At 35.9% G+C, this 22,959-nt stretch overlaps 1 protein-coding gene across 1 annotated transcript in view; it reads left to right on the top strand.

Annotated features, from left to right (window-relative positions):
- Nucleotides 1-10,470, top strand: part of LOC145662907 (coiled-coil domain-containing protein 6) — a 44,690-nt gene extending 34,220 nt beyond the window's left edge. The window contains exons 7-8 of the mRNA XM_081728907.1: nucleotides 2,337-2,506; nucleotides 7,780-10,470. Coding sequence (XP_081585033.1) covers nucleotides 2,337-2,506; nucleotides 7,780-8,013 — 404 coding nt within the window. The 3' untranslated portion in view covers nucleotides 8,014-10,470. The remainder of the gene's footprint in view (nucleotides 1-2,336; nucleotides 2,507-7,779) is intronic.
- Nucleotides 10,471-22,959: the final 12,489 nt, after the last annotated feature.

Below are 22,959 nucleotides of genomic sequence, written 5' to 3'. Positions count from 1 at the left end.
AGATGAAAGACCCTCTGTTGAAGAGTAAGTTGGCTGGTTATAGAGTTGTTTCAGCAGAATGTGAAACTTTTCTTCGAAGATTTCAGTCTCCAAAGCCACTAATGCCTTTCTTGCACACAGCACTTTTGGACTTAATGCATAGTTTATTGGCTCGATGTGTGAAACCAGAAATATTGCAGCAAGCTGACTCTGCTCAAAAACTGATGTCTTTGGAACTTTCAAATGAGAACCTTCTTCCTTCAGCAATGATTGACATTGGTTTTGCTACGAGGAAGGTATTAAGAGAAACCGTATGTACAGACAAGGAAAAAGCAGAATTCAAACTTGAGTTTCGCAAATTAATCATAGGTTTAGTTCAGAAGTTGCGTGAAAGAAGCCCGCTGAAGTACAGGTTTGTGCGTGGTGTCACTTGTTTTGCCCCAAGTATTATTTTGGAGCAGCCATCTCTAGCAAGAAAGAGAGCGCAGATTGTTCTTGAAGACCTTCACAGTGCAAACAGGATTTCGTCAGATGTGGCTGAACAGGCAAAGAAACAGTTCAGTGTATTGTGTGTTGAAGCACAAGGTTCCTTGAAATCATACTTTTGCGAGTTTACTGCAAGACACGACGATTCTGTAGGATTAGATGAGTTTTACTACAAGATGCTAAAGGATGATGTCAAGTTTGCTAGCCTTTTGAATGTAGTGAAAATTTGCTTGATAATGTCACATGGCAATTCACCGGTTGAAAGTGGTTTCTCCATGAACAAATCACTACTTGTAGAAAATCTTGTAGAACACTCTCTGGTGTCTCAAAGACTTGTGCATGATGCTATCAGCAGTGCTGGGGGTGTAGGTAATATATCCATCACCAGGAGCTTACTACAGTCTGTAAAATGTTCCAGACGAAGGTACCAAGATTATCTGGACAAACAGAAAAGTGTACAGCGCGAAGAAGAAAAGAAAGTTGTAGAAAAGAGAAGGATTAATCAAGAGCTAAAAGATTTAAATGACAAAAGACAAAAGTTGCAGAATAACTTGAAATCAGAAGAAAGTGCTCTTCAAGCAAGAATCGATGAGCTGGAAAAGAAGAAAGGCAGTTTGTAATATGGAACACTTATTAAAAATATAAACTCTTTTATTCCCCACTTTTATGGATAGTTGTGTAATCATAAGTGAGAAACTTTCATGTGAACACATTCTCCATATTGTACAGAAGACGCTTTATTATTATTATTATCATTATTATTTTTTATTTTAAACCATGATATTTTTCAGTTTTATGTCAACATGTGCTAATATAATACATTTTGTAAACTTGTAAATGTACGTTAAAAAATCTTTCTGTATCTTTGTAATCTTGTGTGCATAATGTGTAATAAAATGTAATAATACGACAGTAAATAAGGTGAGAGTTGGCTGGCTATGGGGATGGTGGAGGCCAGAAAAAGTCAGGGAAAAATTGGAAATGCAGTCAGGGAAAATCAGGGAAAGTCAGGGAAATTGAGATGGAATTTTCTGTGGACACCATGTAATAGCAATCTTAAAAATAATAATAATAATAATAATAATAATAAGTAAATAAAATAAAATGTTTTGTGCAACATGTTGAAAACACCAGCAGTAAAAGGATTTGAAATCCTTGTAAGTGATGTTAAGGCTTGTGACAGCGTTCTTCAGTTCGGTGTAGACAAAAGTGCTAAATTACATTATGATATGTGAAATGATTTTCGGATAACGATGGCAGACGATTATATTAAAACCATTTGGGAAGATAGTAGCAGGATGCATTAAGTGGTAAGCTCAAATACTTTATTATTATTATTAATAATAATAATAGTAATACCAATAATAAAAATAACATGACATAAGTCAAGTTCTGTCGTTAAACAAGTAATTTGACTGTAATTGTCTGCTACAGGGAGCACTATACAGTAGTGGATCGACCTGTTCGAAATGTATTAACAAGCTCTGTTTCAGAGTAAAATGCATGAGTTGAATCTTGTTTCCGAGTTCGTTGCTGTGTGTAAGTCGGGAGATTCGTTTGGTGTAAAAATCCGCTTACAAATATCAATCGTCTTTCCAGAAGCTTTCAAATATTAATATAAGTTAGTAAATAAATATCGTCCGAAACCAAGAATCTACATTTGTGGCTGTTTTCACATAGTTAGTGAATTGAATCTGCAAACGCCGTTCTCAGAGATAACACTTCGGTGAGTTGAGTCTAGTGTTGATATATTCATTTTCAGTCGAATGTATGTAAATGTAAGCTCCCAACCTTTTAAACATATAAAAGTGAGCAAAATATTTATATTTCAGTAATATACATTTATTATTATTATTTATTCTCTTTGACAGGTTTGAGCTATGGTAGTTCCCGTGATGCATTTAGTCCTCCTAGCCCAATGGGTCGTTGTCATGCGTGTGGTCAGCCAAACTACCATCAGTCAGCGGTTCAGGGTCCGCCACCCACTACTAATGCACCTGGATATCTTCCTTCATCTTCACCTCCTGCTCCACCACACACAGTAAGTATTTCTAGTTTTCTGACATTTTGAAGGGGAATAGTAGCATGTTAAGGATCTAAAATTTTGTGTACGAAGTTACCCTAATCGTAATTCTAATATATACTCCACTCCGTCTGTGCAATTTCCGGTTTCCCATACACCTCTTTTGAATTGCAGGGAAAGAAGCTGTCATTGAATTACACTCCCTATAATGTAATTTTTCTTTATAATTTGTATAATTTTCAGGTTCAATGGTATGTAAAGGGTGAAAAAATCCTCGACTGGATCAGATATCGAACAAGGGGATCCGGCATACCGTGCTGATGCGTTAATCCCGCTACCCAGTTCGTTTCCTGAATAATCACACATTCTATCAGTGTGTAAGTCGGTGTTCAAACACATGAACTCTACCGTAACGTGTGCTTGGACAATCCAGTGTCTATATTTACAGAACACCTCTAATAGTTGGGGGCACGGTGGGTCAATAGTAGAGCCCTCACCTCTAGTGCGAATGGTCCCTGGCTCAATTTACGGCCACACAAGTTTGTGGTGGTGGATAACGTCGTCTCCATGGGTTTTCTCAGAAATCTCCCATTTCCTCCCACATTCTCATTCTACCTATTGTTTAATACTTATTTCCATTAATCATCTCCCGCCTTTAGCCTAAAGAGTATAATTGTGGGCCGTGAAACTAGAAATTCATTTCATATTCACCTCTGACAGTAGAATTATATAATCAGTGGAGGAAATCGCCAATTTTGTCACACCAATGCTTCTAAAGATGCAAATACAATGATAGAAAGAATTCTTTGTGTATCATTGTAATCGCATCTCTAGAGGTTAATGAAATTGAACACTAATATTGTCATTTTGAAGTTCTTCCAAAGTATAGGAGTAAAAATCTGAACACTGGATAGTAGACACTTTGAAGGTATAGCTACTAATGGACGTAAAGAACTATAAAAACGCGGTACCAAGTGTGCCGGTTAATAATTTTTAATTTCTTCGCTGGATGGTGCTGGAAGCAAAGTTTGATTCACAGTCTCAACTGTTATGTCAGTTTGATTCTAGGATAGTGTAACAACTATGATAACTTTGGTAGTGGGTGTGACATTATACACTTTAGCCATCGTTCACTTATAACGTTAGGCTTAGTATTTAGGCCTAATGACATAAATTTTCCCACATATATATATATATATATATAACCACCCACCAAAACCAATCATTACCAAGTTGTAAATACGAATACATACTTTAATACAATCTATAATTTCAATTAAAAGCTGATATAAACAAAAACATATTTGTAAATCTTGAACGAATACTTAATATATCCCAGGAAAAAAAAAAAAAAAAAACATAATCTGAATTTAAACAATCTACATAATACATTTTTATTTTTATCTTCTTTTAAACACGCTTTCACCTTGTCATGCATAAATACTTATTACAGCACTTATTTCCTAACCGATAGTACTTGTCAAAACGCCGTTGATGTGCAGCCGATTTCGAGTTAGCGTTAATATTGTGTTTGAGTGGCAAACATGTCTAGTTTCAAGCCAAATAATCATCGTGTGTGGCATGTACTGCTTTTTCTTGTTCAATCAAATGAAAAACGCGAGTGAAAGCCGTCGTCTCATTGTAGCAACTTACGGTGACAGTGTTCTAACCCAAGACGTGTGAGTACATTGGTTTAGACGATTCAAAAGTGGTGATTTCGACTTGAAAAACAAAGATCGCCCGAGCTAGCCGAAAACCATATCTTGGTCGCGAAACCATATCCCATTGTCTTCATGCCATGCGGAAGATGGGGGGCGCGGTGGCTCAGTGGTAGAGCGTTCACCTCTGGTGCTTGGGGTCCTGGGTTCGATCCCAGCCCCCGCCAAGTGAACTTTGTGGTGGACAAACGCCGTGCTCGTGGGTTTTCTCGGGGTTCTCCCGTTTCCTCCCACTTTCTTCATTCCACCATTTCACTCATCTCTCATCATCACCGTCTCCTTTAGCCTAACCGACATAACCGTGGGACGTAAAACTGAAAGATTTCATTTCCATGCGGAAGATGCAGGAAAATGGATCAACAAATGGAAAAGCGAAAAACGGTGTGTGAAGTATTGCTTTCTCGGCATAGAAGTGTGGGACGAAACATGGATCTACTTCAAGAACACAAATTGCAAAAAGTCATGAGTTGATCCAGACAATTTTATTATGATGTTGTTTGTACAGTTTTCTCTCCTGTTTTCTGTATTTTTTTGTTCTGATTAATTCTAATTACTTATGTTCCTCATACTACAGAAGAAAACGGCAGGAAAGAGTCAACGGACTAGTGATTCAAAAGTGAACGGAATCCTAGTGGAATAAGGTATATATATATAAGTTTTTTGAAGCCCGTTAGAGTATTGTCAAGAAAATAATGAAAAATTTCGTTGTTGATTCTGTATAAGTACATACTTTGGCTATTTCTACATAGTCACAATGAAGCTCCAAACATTTTTGGTAGAACAGCACAAGCTTTCGTGACTCTGTGACAGGGTTGGCTGGTTTAAATCTTGGTTTAAACCGCTGGTTTTTTCAACAACAACAACAACAACAACAAAAAAAAAAAAACCGATTTAAACCAAAAAAACGAAAAATGTTCATAAAATCTTGATGAACATACATTTCTGGGTTATCACGTTTCATTCCAGTATATTATTCGTATTATACTCAGACCTTAATTTCCCATTCATTACTCAGAGATTGTACTACAAAAGCAACTTTCTTTCTTTTTTTTAATGAATGTTTCTTTTGTGATTTTTTATAATTTGTTGTTATTGTTGTGCAATTGCAATCAAAGAAAAATTCAAAATATTGTTTCGTTTTAATAATGTTTTCTATTGATAAAATCGAAATGTACTCTTTTGGGGAGGGTGTCATACAAATCTCACGAGAGGCATTTATTGAAATCAGGTATCTTTGGTGTCTATTTATGTACAAATGGGTCAGAGCCAAAGTGGACTTAAGTAATTCGTGTCTTTATTCGCTTTTCTTACTGATACTCAAATTAAGTCGTATTTCTTTAACTTGGACTAATAAAAGTCGTAGTGAACTAACTTGGACTAAATTAGTTCGTCTGTACTCTGCAGTACTTTGAAATTGTCCGTATGTAATTCTGTGTTTCACTTGTGCAACTGTTTATCTGTTTGTCCTTCTGAAATAACTCTTGACAATTACAGTATATTAACAAGTATGTAACGATCAGTACAACGTATTTTTATCAGGAGTCCTCGTGAGTGAGTCGGCAGACATTTGTGGCCAATTAGTCCCAGTTTCGAGTCCAAATGGAGGACAATTTCTCTCGGATTTAAGCCGAGAAGCGGTTTGGATTCCGCTTTAAGCTTATATGACCCTTTCTAGCATAACCCGGTTGTTGCATAACACCAAAGCGAAACAAACTTATTTCTTCCATATGTGATATAAATACATGAGCAAATTATTTAAACTAAAAGAACCTGGTTTAAACCAAAAGCCGGGTTTTTTTGGTTTTTTCAATAAAAACCATGGTTTTTGCCAACCCTGCTCTGTGACGACATGGATTGTCACGAATATGGTAAAGAGGTATTGTGTGATATATATATATACAATAAGGTAACCTATCATTATGAAGTTATTAGGGGAACATCTATTTTTATGGGGACATAGACCTTATTCTCCTTTTGCCCTTTCCACCCTACCTTTCCGGTCTCAATCTGAGGTGTGTTATGAATTGAGAAAATATATTGAAAGATCTGGTACCAGCTGGTAGTGTCCAAATGACAAGGCCCTCGTGATCTAAATGCCTAATTGTGATTGGTTGGTTTCGAACCCGGAATGGAAGCCATGGATCAACTGACGTCGATGTCAGTTTGTCGGTGTTTAAGGTACTTAGAGTATGTTTCTTTACATTTCGTTAAATTAATTTTGTGTGTGTGTGTGTTTGTAAAATGGTGGGAAATTTTGTCATGGGATATTTGTGAGTATTTTATAAAATGTTCATTCAAGGATTGACATCTTTAGATACGAGCAAGTGTAAAATTTTGCTATTGAAAATTTGACTGCTTAAAGACAGAGAAAAATTGAGAGTTTGCTCTAGGCCATGTTGGAATAGCGCTTTTGTGAAAAATGTCTTCTAGGCTGTTCCATTGGGAATTATAGAAACTCTTTTACTAGTTATCCGATTGTTATATTTTTTGTGTACTATTAGTTGTTTTTTTTTATTTCTTATATATTTTTTTCCTTTATTTACAATAAATTGTTTTTCTTATTTGAAATATTAGGTTCGTCATTGCTAAGTAACATCCTTGAACAGCTTAAATAATTTTTGGATTAAGTTTAGTATAGTAAAAAGTGAGAGTGAGACATTTACATTATCTGGATACGCTACGCGGTCTTTCAATACAGCACCGTTGAAAACTCCCCCTACTTTTTCAGGATTATTTCCACGAAGGTCAGGTCTGTGTTTTGAAAGTTAGGCTTGTACTTTTTTATATATATATATTCTTTCAAGTACGGATTTTGCCCCGGGGTGGTCATCCGGAAAGAAAGGGGGTTAAGAGTGTTTCGTTACAACCCCTTGTGTAAAAATCTGCCACCTGCAACTTCAATCAATCGAGAATTTATATTTATTGAAACGTTGCAAAGCAAATGACTTTCTCAGGCGAAGGAAAAAAAAAAAAAAAAAAAAAGACTACTTGCATAGCTGGGGTATATGAAGAGTAGTTAAAAAGTTCCCATCTGAATTTTTTATTTGTTTCAACAACACGGGGAACTGTCTGTAGATGGGCGTTGCAATGAATTACGATGTCCAGATTGCAGGGTTCTTCGCCGCAGATTAGACAATGTTTAGCAATGCAAATCTATTCAGATTCATTGTGTCCCAGATCTCCCGGATCAGATCCCACATTGGGCGGGATTTCTGTATAACTTCCGTTATTTCAACTACTGTTACTCACACGTACACAACTCCACACTGATAATTATACGTCTATTGCAGGCACGGAATACGCTTCCCTACAGAATAAACTTTCGTGCACGTGCAACATCGTCAGCGTTGCAAGTTCCACGTTAAAAAAATCGGTACTTCATTATTATTATTATTATTATTGCATATGTCCTGTAATATGTACTGATTCTCGTTGAAGTATGATCACGAATTCGTAGTAATTGTTAATTTATAGAATAATTCAAAACTTTTCTTGTGCGAAATTATGCGTCTAGGATTTTATTGTGCCATGGTTTTGGATTATCTTTTACTAAAATGTAATATTGCGTTACAGGGCCATTTACCAAGAGCGGTGGTGGGCCAGAGGTCTCAAGAAAGGTTCATCAAACCTGCTGTTCCTCCGACACCAGTTCCAGCATCCACGGCACCTACAAGTGTGAACAGCTCTCAGGTTCCCAACAACAATCCTCCTCCAACGTACACCAATCCGGCGGCTGTTGCCGGGAACAACAGCAGTACTGATAGTAGCTGTGGAACGACATCGCCCATGGAAATCTCGAAAAGTTAGAACACGCGAGAGCTTTGAAAATTGTGGAATAAACGCTTGAAGGACTGAAGATTATAATTACGCTGCTATAGTGTAAAAGAAAGGAGTGTACAGTTGAATTGTATATTACGTATTTGTCCATGGTCATTTTAAGTCCGAGCACCATTGGCGGCTTGGATTTTCTTCTCCTTTTGTTTAGAATCCACATAGATGCCACCAGAGCATCTTGGTTATTGCTGGATCGGACCTCAAAAGATTAAAAATCCAAGTAAATGCAAGTTTTCTCTACTTTGGTTCACATTTGTGTCGTACCAAAGCTTTAATTGCTTTATTTACTCCCGCAAGATTCCAAGAAATGTTTAAAGAAAACTTACCTTCTTTAAGCTAAGATTGGAAAGTAGTTAGGTTGGCAGCTGTTAATTAAAAAAGAAAAAAGTGCTGTACATTCAGGAGGTGCGAGAATAATGTCAAAAGTCATGGCTTGTGCCATACAGAGATCATATATGGAGGTTCCTTGAGTAAAGTATATGATAAAAATCACTGTTATTTAATTGAAGTGGAAAGGCAAGAAAGAAAGAAAAAAGAACTTCCATTTTACTCTGCGCAGAATCGCATAATCAGTTGCAGTGTTGGACATTGTTGTCAGTGGCTTAATCTGTGTTACTTATCTTTTTGTCCCTTGCATTTTTTTTTATAGTGTGGTATTATATATATTAAATATGTTACTAAGAGCGCGCGCGAGAAAAAAATAATGGTGTTCAGAAGGATGTGAGTCGTACAGGGTAAAAAAAGTCACGTCTTTCTTTTGATTTTTTTTTCTTCTCTGTAGGAATGACTTTTGCACATTCCAGGAAATCCAATAGATAATGTTGGATGTAAACGAAATGGAAACTCGCAAGCTATCTGTTACATGTTTTTCAGTAGCTGTGAGTTCTTCAGAGGCTGTTGTAATAGGAAATATTTAAATGCTACCTAAAAACATACGAATTTCTTTCTTCTTTAACAGTTCTTAGTGTGCTTTTATTTTCGACTGGGAGAAATTAGAGAAGTTGCATTCTGACGGTCTATGATGTACAATTCTTATTTCAAGCTAAAAATTAGTATAAATTTGGGTTCACTTTTTGTTAAATGTGTATAAGAAGTTGAATTTTTCAGCCAATTTTCGGGATTTCTTTTAAATTGTAAAATACTGTAGGAAGACAGACTCCTAAATTGTGAAATTATATATTTCTTACTGTTACTTTCGAACATGTTTTCTAAGTTTTTGCTGGTGTGGTACTAATTTAATTTAGAAAATTATTTCTGCAACTTCTTAGACATTTCAATGAATTATAAAGTTTGTGATGGATTGTAAGGATTTTCTCGTTTTGTACTGTATAGCGAGACTGATATCCGTAAAACTATGTTTTGTATTTAGTAAATTTCTGGTAAAAACGTAGCAAAGTACTTTTGACGTGAAGCATATAGTTACTAAACGTGAGGCTGAACCAAATTTTTTTTATGTAAAATATGATTTTTTTTTCTTCAAAACGGATAGTAGAGAAATGTTTCAAAACAAATAATTGTATTTTTGCATTGTGCAAAGTAAAATTAACGTTTTCAAAGATTAAGACATCTTTTTCCTATATTAGAAAGATCTGGTTATTAAAATTTAATTTTTGAAAAATATGAAACATAGTACAGGAAGCCGTTTTGTTAAATTTAAAAATGCGTGTACAAATACTGTCAGAATGCACTACTTTTATTTTATTTTTTTTTTATTGTACTAAACCAACAGGAGTAAAAAAAAAAAAAAATTGCAACATCCTTGACAATATTAAGCAGTTACTTAATCATTTCTGCAATAATTTATTTAGAAATGAATAAATTTCTTTCGAATACGAGAGCTTTCTTTCTTTTGAAATGTTAAACAGCTTGGATTGTTTCCAAACTGAAACTAATTTTTGTCAAAATAGCATAATAATTACTTTTTATTTTGTATTATAGTTTTGCCCCACATTGTAAATTCTTCCCGGTTTTTTTTTCATGTCAAAATATATAAATATATATATATATAGGATGTACGTATATAACTTGCTTTTTGTTATTATTTTTTTTTTCAAATACTTGATGGATGTTTAATTTCAAATGTCAGCCAGCACTACTTTTTAGCGCATAATATTCAGTAAAAAAAATATCACAAGAAATGTTGGGTTTGTTTGTTTACTTATTTTCTGCTACTGATGTAAATGTTAAAATATTTTGTGGCTGTTCCACTTAAATTAGGGGATGGCAGTTCACCGCGCTAGTCTTTGACTGTATAATAGGTATTGTAATGACTGATGCTATTCAAGGGGAAAAAAATATCTTGAAATAAGATAAATTACATGTATAAAGATATAGAAAAAAAAAAGTCTTGATACCATCAGTAATTCTCCAGTAACAAGACTTGTTTGTTTATAACTCACTTGATGCCAATAAAGATTTTTTTTTGCAATGTTTGGTGAGTTTGTTTGTCTTTTTTAGTGTTAAATTAATAAACCACCATCAACGTCAGTACTTTAAATTAATAAACCACCACCAACGTAAGTACTTTTTGAAGATGAGGAATGATGGATGTAATAGACGCAACTAAACGATAGCGTAATTTCTAATTTTTGACCGAAAAAATGCTTTTCAGTTATGAATTGCTTTCACAAAACGTTTTAAATTCCAGTTTGGATTTTTGTATTTCTTCAGATTTCATAATGAAGAGAGAACTCATAAATGGACGAAGCTGTTCCATCTTTTGCAATCCCTCCTCCCCTAACTAAACTACATACTTCAGTACATGATGAAAATTATGCATACGAAAATTTGCTTTCGTTAGGGAATTAGGATATTCTATATATCTGGGCTTTGAAATCTATAGCCCGTCCCATATGAAGAATGACGTCCCTTGGCGATAATACTACTTAGAAAAGTGGGGGGAAGAAGTGTCCTGTGACTTTGTTAGGTATAGTTTATTTCTTCAATAAATGTGCAGTTTGTATATAAAGGATGCCGCCTTCTACGTGGTGGTTAGTGCCATAAACAAGTCATCTATGGATGACCCACGACAATCAAACGGCCAACCGGAACCCTTATTTCCAGCATTTGACAGCCACTCGTCAAGTCCACGTGGACTACTTAGTTGACACAGTTCCAAACTCTGTTCTTTCAGTCAGTGATTAGAAGATTGCTGTTCAACATATATAATTTTCTTTATATATATATCATACTCAATTGTAGCGAAATGTGGAAGCCTGACATCTGTTTCACGTTAGCGATAGTATTAGGAGAGAGAGAAACATACACACACACTGGGTGTTGTGACATTGCAACCCCGGGAATGCGGTCAAAAAGGGACGGAGGAAGGAAGGAATACTGTTGTAAAATTCAGCAGGGAAAGTTCAAAGAATTTGCTGAACTGAAATAAACTGTACCACTTGCCTGGTATCAATGAAGAAAAATCTTACTCAAGATGGCTGGCCTGAAAATTTGAACACCTTTCGAACCAAGTGTCTCTACTAGTTGCTTTCGTCAGAACCTTAATGTTTTCTTTAACGTCTTTTTACAAGGCCATGGATTCGAACTACGACCAAAGCTTGAATCTGGTGCAATTGGAGGATATACGATAAGTTGGAGTGTACGAACACAAGACCAACGTCTCTTCAAATGTGCACACTACACATAAGATTTACAATTTATCTTGAAACACCCCTTGTAAATTCTAAAGTAACAGATAAAAAGCACTGAAATTTTCTACAATTGCACCACATTAAAAATATTGCCAACACTGGCATAAAGGTGTATTTTGTAAAATGGCACTACGTTAGATATACTGTACATATTTCAAATCTGTGTTAGGCAAAAACTTGCACTACCCTATTTATTATTCACTGTTACGACTACAGCATCCAACTTCCAATGGAGGCTTCTACAATGCAAATAAGACGGACGTTGCAGTGTACGTTATAATTATGATTTGAAATATTTCAAGCAAATAGAAACAAAGTTACGAGGGATCGAAAATTTCTCTTTTTCAAGTCTTTATTTTGAAAAACTTCTAATCAAGTTAGTTCGATTTGAGTTTAGCGTCCCTTTTAGCATTGTCGCAATATGAGACGGACTTTCAGCTTAATATGGGATCCGAATCATATGAACTCCCGCCGGCAATCGAACCCGGGTCTTTCACATTATGTTGTAATGAAGTAAATGATTTTCAATACAAGTAAAGATTACTTGACAGGAATTTGATATATCTAACTCTTGGGAAGAAATATATACAACTTTCCAACGTTAGTAAAACTGCTGGAAGCAATGCTGCTTCGATCTAATTTTCTTACGCACATTTAGTGTTTCATCCAGGGCTAATCCGGTGAATATAGATCGTGACTAGAAGTGGATGTTGATTTGTGACTAGAATCCTGTCATTAAGACGAAATAAATCCTAGGGCTGTATCCATAGTTGGACGGTGTTCCGCATCAATTGACCAGGTGCCATTTTACGATTTTCGAGATTTTTACATCAGTGAGTAGGAAACTGTAAAAAAATGGTTGAAACGCTACTATTTGTTTAATCGTTCAGGAAAAGCTATTCGACCAAGCGCCAAGTACTGGATCGTAATGGGAACATGTTTTTATTTCCTTCAATATATCAGAAGCGTGTTTTGGCGCTTGGTCAATTGATTCATAACACCATCCAGTTGTTCTCACTAATGATTAGCGTTATACTAACTGTAAGGGTTTGACTCCTGCATAATCCATGCTTTAGTCAAGCCCTTATGGTGTCAGTCACACTTAAAAACAACTCTGAATAAGCCCCTTAAGTTTTGCGCATATAATTACTTCCTAGGTTACAAAGAGTGTTCGTTAGGGAGTTGTTAGAGGCTACATTCCCTTCACATTTTCAATTCTGAGAATTGCATATAAAATTTAATTTTTTCGAATTCAAAATGAATTCTTGTATACAATCATTAGCTTTGCTAAGAGTTGGAAAGACTGTTCTAATAATGAACTTGCGGATTACGGAGTAGATAGATTTGTTATTTATTTCTTTTATATATGGAATATTAACTAAGTAAAGAGATTTTGAAAAGTCTTTTAAACTCCGCCCATTGAAAACGACCCAACACCATGTTTCTGCGAGAATGATGTAATTAGTGCTGAGAGTCCCTTAAGGAGTAGAGCCAATAGAAAGAGAGTGGATTTATTTAATTTCAGGACATATTGCAAAACATTCTTGTAATGATTTCCTTTCTACCACCTACAAAGCAAAACCAGTCTTGTAAAAATTTTAAGTATAGCACCCATGACTAAATTAGGTGAATTTGACAGAGTACATTATGTTCTCCTAATTTTACAATTACAGAGACAGGCTAAAATTATGTTACTATATTAATTATTGAACCTTGTTACTGTACGCAATATTTAATTATTCCAGATGGAAATTGTAAAGATGTATTACGAACGATTTGTTAACAAATTGGTTTAGTATGACACAGCTTTAAGGTCTTAATTCACAAAAATATCACTACTAGTTTCTATCAGTTTACATCATACATAAAGGACGAATACACTATTTCACTTTCACACCACGCACATGTCTTAAGTTTGATATATATGTAAATTCTTGTGAAATCAACCGAATTCACAACAAAAACAAATTTATCCTTAAATACTTGTTACGACATTCGAATTTTTTTTTCGGTTTTACGTCTCACGAGCATACCGTGCAAGCTGAAAGAGAAAAAATGAACTGAAATCTTTGAGTTTTACGTCCCACGCTTATGTCGGTTAGGCTAAAGGAGGCGGTGGTGATGAGTAATAAATGAAATGGTGGAATGAAGAAAGTTGGAGGAAACGGGAGAACCCCGAGAAAACCCACGCACACGGTGCTTGTCCACCACAAAGTTCACGTGGCGGGGGCTGGGATCGAACCCAGGACCCCAAGCACCAGAGATGAACGCTCTACCACTGAGCCACCGCGGCCCCCAAGCTGCAAGAGACTGTGATGATGAAAATGAAATGATAGAATGAAGAGAATCGTAGAAAACCTCAAGAAAACTCGCACACTGTGTTTATTCACCACAAAGCTCAATTGGTGCGAGTTGAGATCGATCCAGGACCCCCAGGCACCAGAAAGAAATGTTCTACCATTCAACCACCGCAGGCCCCTACAGAGATTGGAAATAATAAGATCCATAATCAAATAGTATTATTTGAGGTTGTCTTTTGAACAAATTCTACACATAGGTAGCTAGTTTACGTACCTCTCCGTAGAAAATGAAATGCCACTAAACATCCCACGGTTATACCCATTAGGCTAAAGGAAACGGGTGATTAATGATGAAATTAAATTTTTGTGCTCTTCCATCAGGAATCGAACCCGGAACTATGTGCACCAAAGGTATCGCGCTAGCCACTAGATTAGCGAGGAGGCTTTAGGGACGTTAAACTCAAAATCAACTAAACTGTTCAGTTTAGTTTATTCCCTCTTATATGAGAGGTTTTTCATGTGGGTAAGGAATTCAATACACTGCTTTAGTACTTATCGTATTTTCTCCTTTTATTTAAGCTACGTAGTAGTCGGTATTGCGATGGATCAGTTTCCAGAAATTCTTCCCTCTGTTGTCTGTAGTATTATATACAGATCCTGTATGTATCTGTTGCCTGTAGTGTCATATACAGATATGATTATGTAGTTTCGCACACTATCTATGCTGGGTAAAGGCAGGCGTCGACTGCAGGAACACTTATGACGTGGACCAATATATATATATATATATATATATATATATATATATATATTTATTTTTTTCGAGAGAGAGAGAATTTGAACGATTGTTTCTTTCCTTAGTATCTCCAAACATCGAAAAGTGTTTGAAGAAATAATTTAAAGGACATTTTATAGCAATGTTTCACGATTGTTTTTGAATTTAAATATTAACTCTGTATTTTGGTAAAAATTTCATTACGTTTTTCATTCTTTGTGGGTGATTGGGGGGGCTTAAGTTCTACTATTGCTCGTAAAGGGAGTAAATGTCCTTTAACCATTTATTTGGCACTGTTGCTCTCAAGCAACATCGCATTCTATTGCATTATCCGCACGAATAACTTCAGTGATCATTTAATTGGCATTATTGCTTTCATACAATATTCATATAAATGATTTGTGGGTCACTTCTTTAGATACTTCAACAGGGGACAGTCAAATTCAGTATTGTAGAAGCTCTATCTCGTACGTTCCGCGAAAGTTCTTTTTTCATTTTCTATTTGTGGTTTCTTGCTCTAGGAAAATATTTCAACGAAACTGTTGGTAATTACTGACAGTATTCTTATGATATTTTACCATAATAGGGCAATACTGCTCAGTAGCTACACATAAGATCTATTTTATGGCAATGTTGCTTTGAAATAAAAATCCTGTATTTTGTAACCAAGGTACAAAAATATTTTAAAAATTACGAAATTATGTTCAGAAAGACATGATTCAACCATAAAAGCAAACTAAATATTTTAATAGTGATTCTATCAATGCTTAACACTTATAGGAACACGTGGTCATTTTGACCGTGTATACATTTTTAATGTTTTTAAACCTATTTTACTGTTTAAAAACATCGTAAAGCAATAAAAAGATTAATAATTTTTGTTTGTTTATTTAAATGTTCTTTAGACATGATTGATAATAAATGTATTAAAATTTTGTGATAATAAATGTATTAAAATTTTGAAACTTTTTTACAAAAGCAGAAACTTGATGTTATTGAAAATTATCAAACTCTGACATATTATATACTGGTGTAAGTTAAAATTCACAAACTTCCTCAGTTTCTTTGCTCACACATTCTTTAGCACATTCTGTACATACTCTTCTTTGATATTAACAACATATTGCGAGGTTGCACTTCGTGCATTTGTGCTATCTTGATGCATTTCCTCCTATCACTTCCTGTTGGACACTTCTCACATGTCATCCTTTTCTGAAGTCGATCGTCAGGTACGCATTCAACCTGAGCAGCAACAATGTGTTGCGATATTCTGCGTTGTGATAGGGGCGAGGGAGAGAGGAAGGTATTGTGAACGACGAGCGCCAATATCAACCAGTGTTGCCAACATCAAAACGTAAAAATGCCTATCGGTCAAATTGACCGATGTGTATAGGTGTTAAAGGATTGAGTGAAGAACTCAAACTTTATGGTTACAGGTTATAGGTAGAGCGTTCACCTCTGGTGCATGGGATCCTTGGTTTGATCCTAGCTCGCACCAAGTGAGCTTTGTGGTACACAAATATTGCGTGCGTGGATTTTCTTGGGGTTCTACTTTCTTCATTCCACCCTTTCATTCATTTCTCATCACTCTCCCCTTTAGCCTAGCCGGCATAATCGTGGGACGTAAAACTTGGAAGACTCCATTTCATTTAATGGTTATTACCTTCATAATGTTTGTTTATTAATGTATAATTGTCTTTCCAAACTTTCAGGGTACCTGTCTCATATTGTATATTGTAAATCCATTGAAAAGTTGAGATCGCTCGGGGAACCATTTATTATTATTTAATTGAGCTAATTTTCATAATGAATTACTTTGGCCATAAAACCATTTTATTAGGTAAAATTCAAAGAAATCCGTAAGTCGAAAAATAATATATAATAAAAATAAGTATATACTAACCATTGTCAATCTATTACTGGATGAAAGCCTTTTCAACTCTACAACCATCTATTGTGAGCAATTCTTTTCCAGGTTTCTTCGCAGTGCTGCTTGATTTCGTTACACTATATTGTATAAGGACATTCCCTAATGTTTTTCTTATTTGTTGGTAGGGTTGCCGACTCTGGAAAATAAAACCCAGCACCTCGTCAAATTCCTTGTGATATAGGTCTAAGTGCGAAGTATCTCTGTTCGGACACATCCATGGGAAGGAAAATGTACTATCGCGAACAAAAGTGCATCAGCACCAGTATTCTGCATATCCTTAGTAAAACTCCAATGACCAAAGCAGTATATATATATTTTAAGATTATATATTTGTGTTACAGTTTCGGCTATGTAACATAGCCTTCCTCAGACACATTATCAGAGGAAGACTATATTCAGCCTCAACCAGGAAGGCTATGTTACATAGCAGAAACTGTAACACAAATATATAATCTTAAAATATACGTATATACTGCTTTGGTCAGTTGGAATTTTATTAGTAATCTTGAATTTTCCAAAGCTACAATGAATAATTTACAAATATCCTTAGCACTAATAAAATTAATAGATACATTGCGCTATAAATGAGAAACTGAAATCGGCATTGATCATTTTATTGTATTTACCAGTAATTGCCACTTCTTTAAAATTATCGAAACAGATGAAAAAAAGTATATTAATCTTTACGTGACAATTTTGGATTTGGAAAATGAAATTTATTCTTTAAACTTATACTTCAACTATAGGAAATTGCTTTAAGAAGTCCTTTTTCACTCTCAATAAATGTATAAAATTCCTTACAAGTAAATTTTACCTGATACAGTCCCTGTCATCTCTTTAATATTATCTGAACAGATGGACAAAATATATTAATCATTGACAGATGGTGGAAGGTGATAGTTTTGGATTTACAGAATAAAAGGTAGTTTGTACCGGTCACCGGCTTTAATCAAAATAACAGCAATATTTCCGGCCAGTTGGCAACCCTATTTATTGGTATCTAGTTAAGACTTGCTTTTGACCATCAATCATAGTGTCATCTAGTATGTCCAAGCTTAGTGTCACTTTTATGATAATATCCGTCACTCCTGTTATCTTTCTGATCCATTTGATTCTTTTCCTATCTTTGCGGGTGATTCCTAAAATACATCTCCCATTTTCAGGTATGTAGTGTGCTGACATTTTACGTCTAATTTTGTTAGTGTCCAAGTCTCCTCCAGTCCATACATCAAAACATGCAGAATACGTTCATTCGAAAGGAGGTGAAAAGAGACTCGGCTTTTGTTCCGCCTATGATAGTCATTGAAAGTAAAAGTTCATAAAAATCAGTATATCATGTGAAGTATAAACACTAAACGTTATATCTATGTAAGATACATATGAAATATATTGTAGCAAGTCACATAAAGAATCCCGGGAACAAGCATAGTGTTTGGTATTCTGCCAATTTAAACGTTTTTTCGAACTTGCAAAACACTTTCAGTATGAAGCGCTTCATGAACCATTATACTTCTTGTTTTCGTGAAGACTAGAGTTAATAAGCTTATAGTGTGGTTCATGAAGCACCTCATACTAATATTATTGTTGAAGTTCGAAAAAAAAAAGTCTAAACTCGCGGAATATTAACAATCATGCTTTGTTTCTGGGGTTCTTTATGTAACTTGCTACATTTTTTTTTATATGCATCTTACAGAGGGGTCAATCCAAATGAAATCGACCAATTTCCATGGCAAAGGTTGCTGACAAAATTTATTTATATTTTTACCTAAGATTAATACCACATTCAGGAAGTTGAAAACGGGTATTCATTTATTTTTTAGCCGCGCAGGTTTGTTTGTGGCGGCCATTTTGTATAGGCGCCTGAGCGTATTTTGCACTTTTTAGTGCATTCCGTTAAACGCTGTAACTTTTTAGGTTTTAAAGATAATTAGTTCAAACCAAAACCATATGAAAGATAATGGAATGGATAACATTCTGTGTTCTGTGCACATTGAGACGTACTTTAGAACGTCGAAAAAAGAAGCTTAAATGAGACTCACCTTCAATTCTTTGTCTACATAGAGGCTAGATAGTAAACAATGTCTCAAACAAGTTTCAGATCTGAGAACCGTATACTAGTTTTTTTTGGAAATTTTTAAACTTAGCGAATTTTTGAAAAGCGTGTGTTTTCACCATCAAATATCCCAGGGAGGACAGAAGTGAAAAATCCCAACTTTGCACAAAATAGACGACAGTTGTGCAGTAACAAGTAAGTAAAATTGCATCACTTAAGACTTGAGTAGTTTCTGAGTTATAAGTTGTTGCAGAAATTCATGATTTTAAAAACTGAACAAATGTGCAGGTTTGTGTTGATATAGTACCTCAGGCATAAAATTTATCTATGTTTCATCAGAAGTGCAATCAAACAGCAAGAAATTCGAGATTTGCTACTTGTAAAAGAATCATTAATACCAGATCACATCATAGATTTGTACCTCCGACGAAAACACAAATCAGATGTTATGAATACTCACAATCAGATGAATTTGCTGATTGCATTACTTCAGTACTTCCAGAACATAGCATGTTGTGATTTGCACCTAATGATACCGTAGCCTGTATTTATGACAGAAATGGTGGATTGGAGAATTGAAGACATCAGTCAGACAAATAACGATCTTTTTGATCACTTTTTCCATTCCCATGGCCCAAGAACCTCTTTTAAACTATGCACTAAGGTTCGCAGGAAACTCACACCCACCGAGTTCACAACTCTACAGGTCGTACTTTCAATATCAGTGCCAAACTCTGTACACAAATTTACCTCACTGATATCTTAACAGCAGCGCTATAGGCAGAAAAGACATAACAGATGACTTTCGTTTTTTGTATAAGATGTGATTCATAAATTATACACACACTTTACCCATTTAACATTACTTTCAACTATTATTTCTACTATTATTTTGACTTTTGCTACAAAGTTTATATTCACTCCAATGGCGCTTCATGATATCAAGTACCAGTGAAGAAAAAACTTATAACTCAAACTACTCGAGTCTCAGTGATGCAATTTTACCCACTTATTACTGCACAACTATCGTCTATTTTGTGCAAATTTAAGATTTTTCACTTCTGTCCTTCCTGAGATATTTGATGGTGAAAATATACGATTTTCGAAAATTCGCAATGTTTAAAAATTTCCAAAAAATGAACTATATGGTTCTCAGATCTGAAACTTGTTTGGGACGTTGTCTATTATCTAGTCTCTATGTAGACAAAGAATTGAAGGTGAGTCTCATTTATTTCCTTTCAAAATGTACATTCCAAAATTGCAATTTCTACATTTCCAACCTCAATGTTCAGAGTTTCTTTTCTCGACGTTCTAAACTGTGGAACGTAAAACTCAAAGATTTTCGACGTTCTAAAGTACGTCTAAATGTGCACAGAACATAGAATATTGTCCATTCCATTATCTTTCATACAGTTTTGGTTTGAACTAATTATCTTTAAAACGTAAAAAGGTTACAGCGTTTAACGTAATGCAGTAAAAAGTTCAAAATGCGCTCAGGCGCCTATACAAAATAGCCGCTACGACAAAACCTGCGCGGCTAAAAAGTAAATGAATGCCCGTTTTGAACTCCATAAATGTGGTACAAACTTAGGTAAAAATTAATAATTATAATAAAACTAAATTTTGTCAGCAACCATCATTGGTCGATTTCATTTGGATTGGCCCAGAGATGTAAGGTTTAATTGACACGATATACTGAGTTTATGAACACTTACTTTTTTATGACTATCATAGGCAAAAAAGGCAGATCTTTAGCAATGTCCGTTTATGCTTTACGTTAGACATATTGGCAGTTGACTTTTCAATATAAAGCTACCGAATGCACTTCCGCCTAATGTTACCATCCATGAATGCGAGGTGGTATCAAACTTTTCAAGACAAGTTCTGTAGCACGCCAACAGATGACAGCACAAGGCTGCACGCACAGACAAGGAGCACCGACCTTCTTAAGTCAATGTGCCAAGAGATCATCTCTCGTGTACAATCCGCGGCAAAAAAACCTGCAACATGAGCATATAAGTTTATTGTGAAATGACGAAGTCTTTTGCTCCAAAATAAGTGTGCACGGGAGGAGGCCGAAGTTCATCCTGGCGTGATTCGTTCCACGTAAACGTTATGTTCATTCCCTGTACTGTTAGGCGTAGTTTCACAATAAACTTACATCCTCATGTTGCAGGTTTTTTGCCGCGGATTGTACATTGGGAGCAGTGCAGCTAGTACTATATTCTGACCATGTGCGTTACCATATCTACGATTTTATCATGGACAGAAAATTAGAACAACGAGCGAACATTAAATTCTGTGTGAAACTGGGCAAATCCGCCACAGAGACGCTTGACATAATTCGACAAGTATACAGTGGTAATGCAATGAGTCGCTGGGAGTGTTTTTGAGTGGCACGCGCGCTCCAAAAGCGGAAGAACATCACTGGAATATAACGGGAAATCAGGACGACCTTCAACGAGCACAACACCCGTGAAGAACTCGGCAACTTGTGTATAGGGATCGTTGAAGAATAATCCACAACATTGCTGTCGGTGTGTAATACGGAATAGTGCAGGCAATCCTCACGTGTGATTTGAACATGTGCCGTGTTGCTGCCATGTTCGTCCCCAGGCTACTGACCCAGGAGCAGAAGGAACACCACGTGGAAATTTGCCAAGAACTCTCGTCAATGTATCGTAGATGACCCATCCTTTATGTCATGGATCATCATCGGTGACGAAATTTAGGTGCCTTGGATGACCCGTCCTTTGTGTCATGCATTATCATCGGTGACGAAACTTAGATGTATATGTGCGACCACGAGACAAAGCAACAGTCTTCACAGTGAAAAAGCCCATCATCTCCACGACCGAAAAATGTAAGGCAGGTCCGCAGCTCGACCAAGTGCATGCTCATCGTCTTTCATGACATTCGCGGCATTGTGCACCACGAATTCGTCCTCAGTAGCTAGTCAGTTAATAAATAGCGAGTTTTAAGGCGTCTGAGGGAGAATATTCGGCGAAAGCGATCATATCTGTGGCGCGTGAAAAGCTGGCTGCTCCATAACAATGCATCCTGTCACCGTGCTCTCCTCACACGTGAGTTTCTAGTGAGAAACCAAATAATCACACTTCCGCACCTACCCTACTCGCCCGATTTGACTCCTGCAGACTTCGCCACCTTCCTGAAGCTGGAGATACAGTTCAAAGATTGCCGTTTCGACACTACTACGGATATCCAGCGCGAATCGCAGAAAATACTTGACATGTTTCGAAAAGAAAACTTCCAGAACACTTTCCAGCAGTGGAAGAAACGCTGAGAGCGCTATTTTGTACCAGGTGACTACTTTGAAGTTGATAAGAGTGTATGTAAACGTAGATAAATGAACTACTTTCCTGTAAACAGAACTAGTATCCAGTAGCATAGCCGGATTTTTGTTTGGGGAAAGGGCCCTAGTGCTGTTATATATACAGGGTATCTCAAAAGCCCCTGACATAGGTAACTCTTATTATTACAACAAAATGTAAGAGGAAAACCCATCTCCAAATATGATGTTTTCAATCTAAAGTGTTTTTTTTTTTTAATCGGACGAACCGTTTGGGCTGTGCACGCTTTGTGCACCTAATGTTAAATGAAAATGCAACGTTGCCATTTACCTGGACCCACAGCATAAGTGAATGAGGTTTCCGTTTGAAATGGGGGCTGGCCATCGACACGTTATTGTAAAAGACAGTAACTTTAGACGTACGTAACTTAACATAGACAGTAACGTATTGGTCGTTTTTCGATTGCTATTTTTGCACATTTTCTTCGCCAAAATTAACACCACTACTGTCCTTTTCGTTCTACCCACTTTTCTAAAACTGTTTTCGAGTCTTCATCTGAATTAATATCTTTAGGTTTTTCTCCGTTGTTTTTTTGGTTTCTTTGTTCACAGGTTTTCCTCACCGAAATTAACACACTTGCTTTTTTTTCAGCTTTTAATAATTTTTGTAAACCACTTTCAGACATTTTGCAATTGCAAAATAAGTTCTTATTTCGACACACTAGGCACGTCTAACTCAAGCAAATGTTCTCAACTGCTCCAATTGATCAAACATCAGATTGCTGTGACAGTCACACGCTAGAAGTCTTTACTATTGTTTTCCACCCTCTCCTGTTAACGGTTTTCCCTCAAATATATTTCATCTGAATGAAACCAAAACAACGAAGGAAAATCTTTATTT

This window comes from Thermobia domestica, chromosome 10 (assembly GCF_964235325.1).
Source record: "Thermobia domestica chromosome 10, izTheDome1.hap1.1, whole genome shotgun sequence".
NCBI classification, from domain to species: Eukaryota; Metazoa; Arthropoda; class Insecta; order Zygentoma; family Lepismatidae; genus Thermobia; species Thermobia domestica.
Note: the sequence above shows the minus strand (reverse complement) of the source record. Positions and strands in the feature narration are given on the sequence as shown.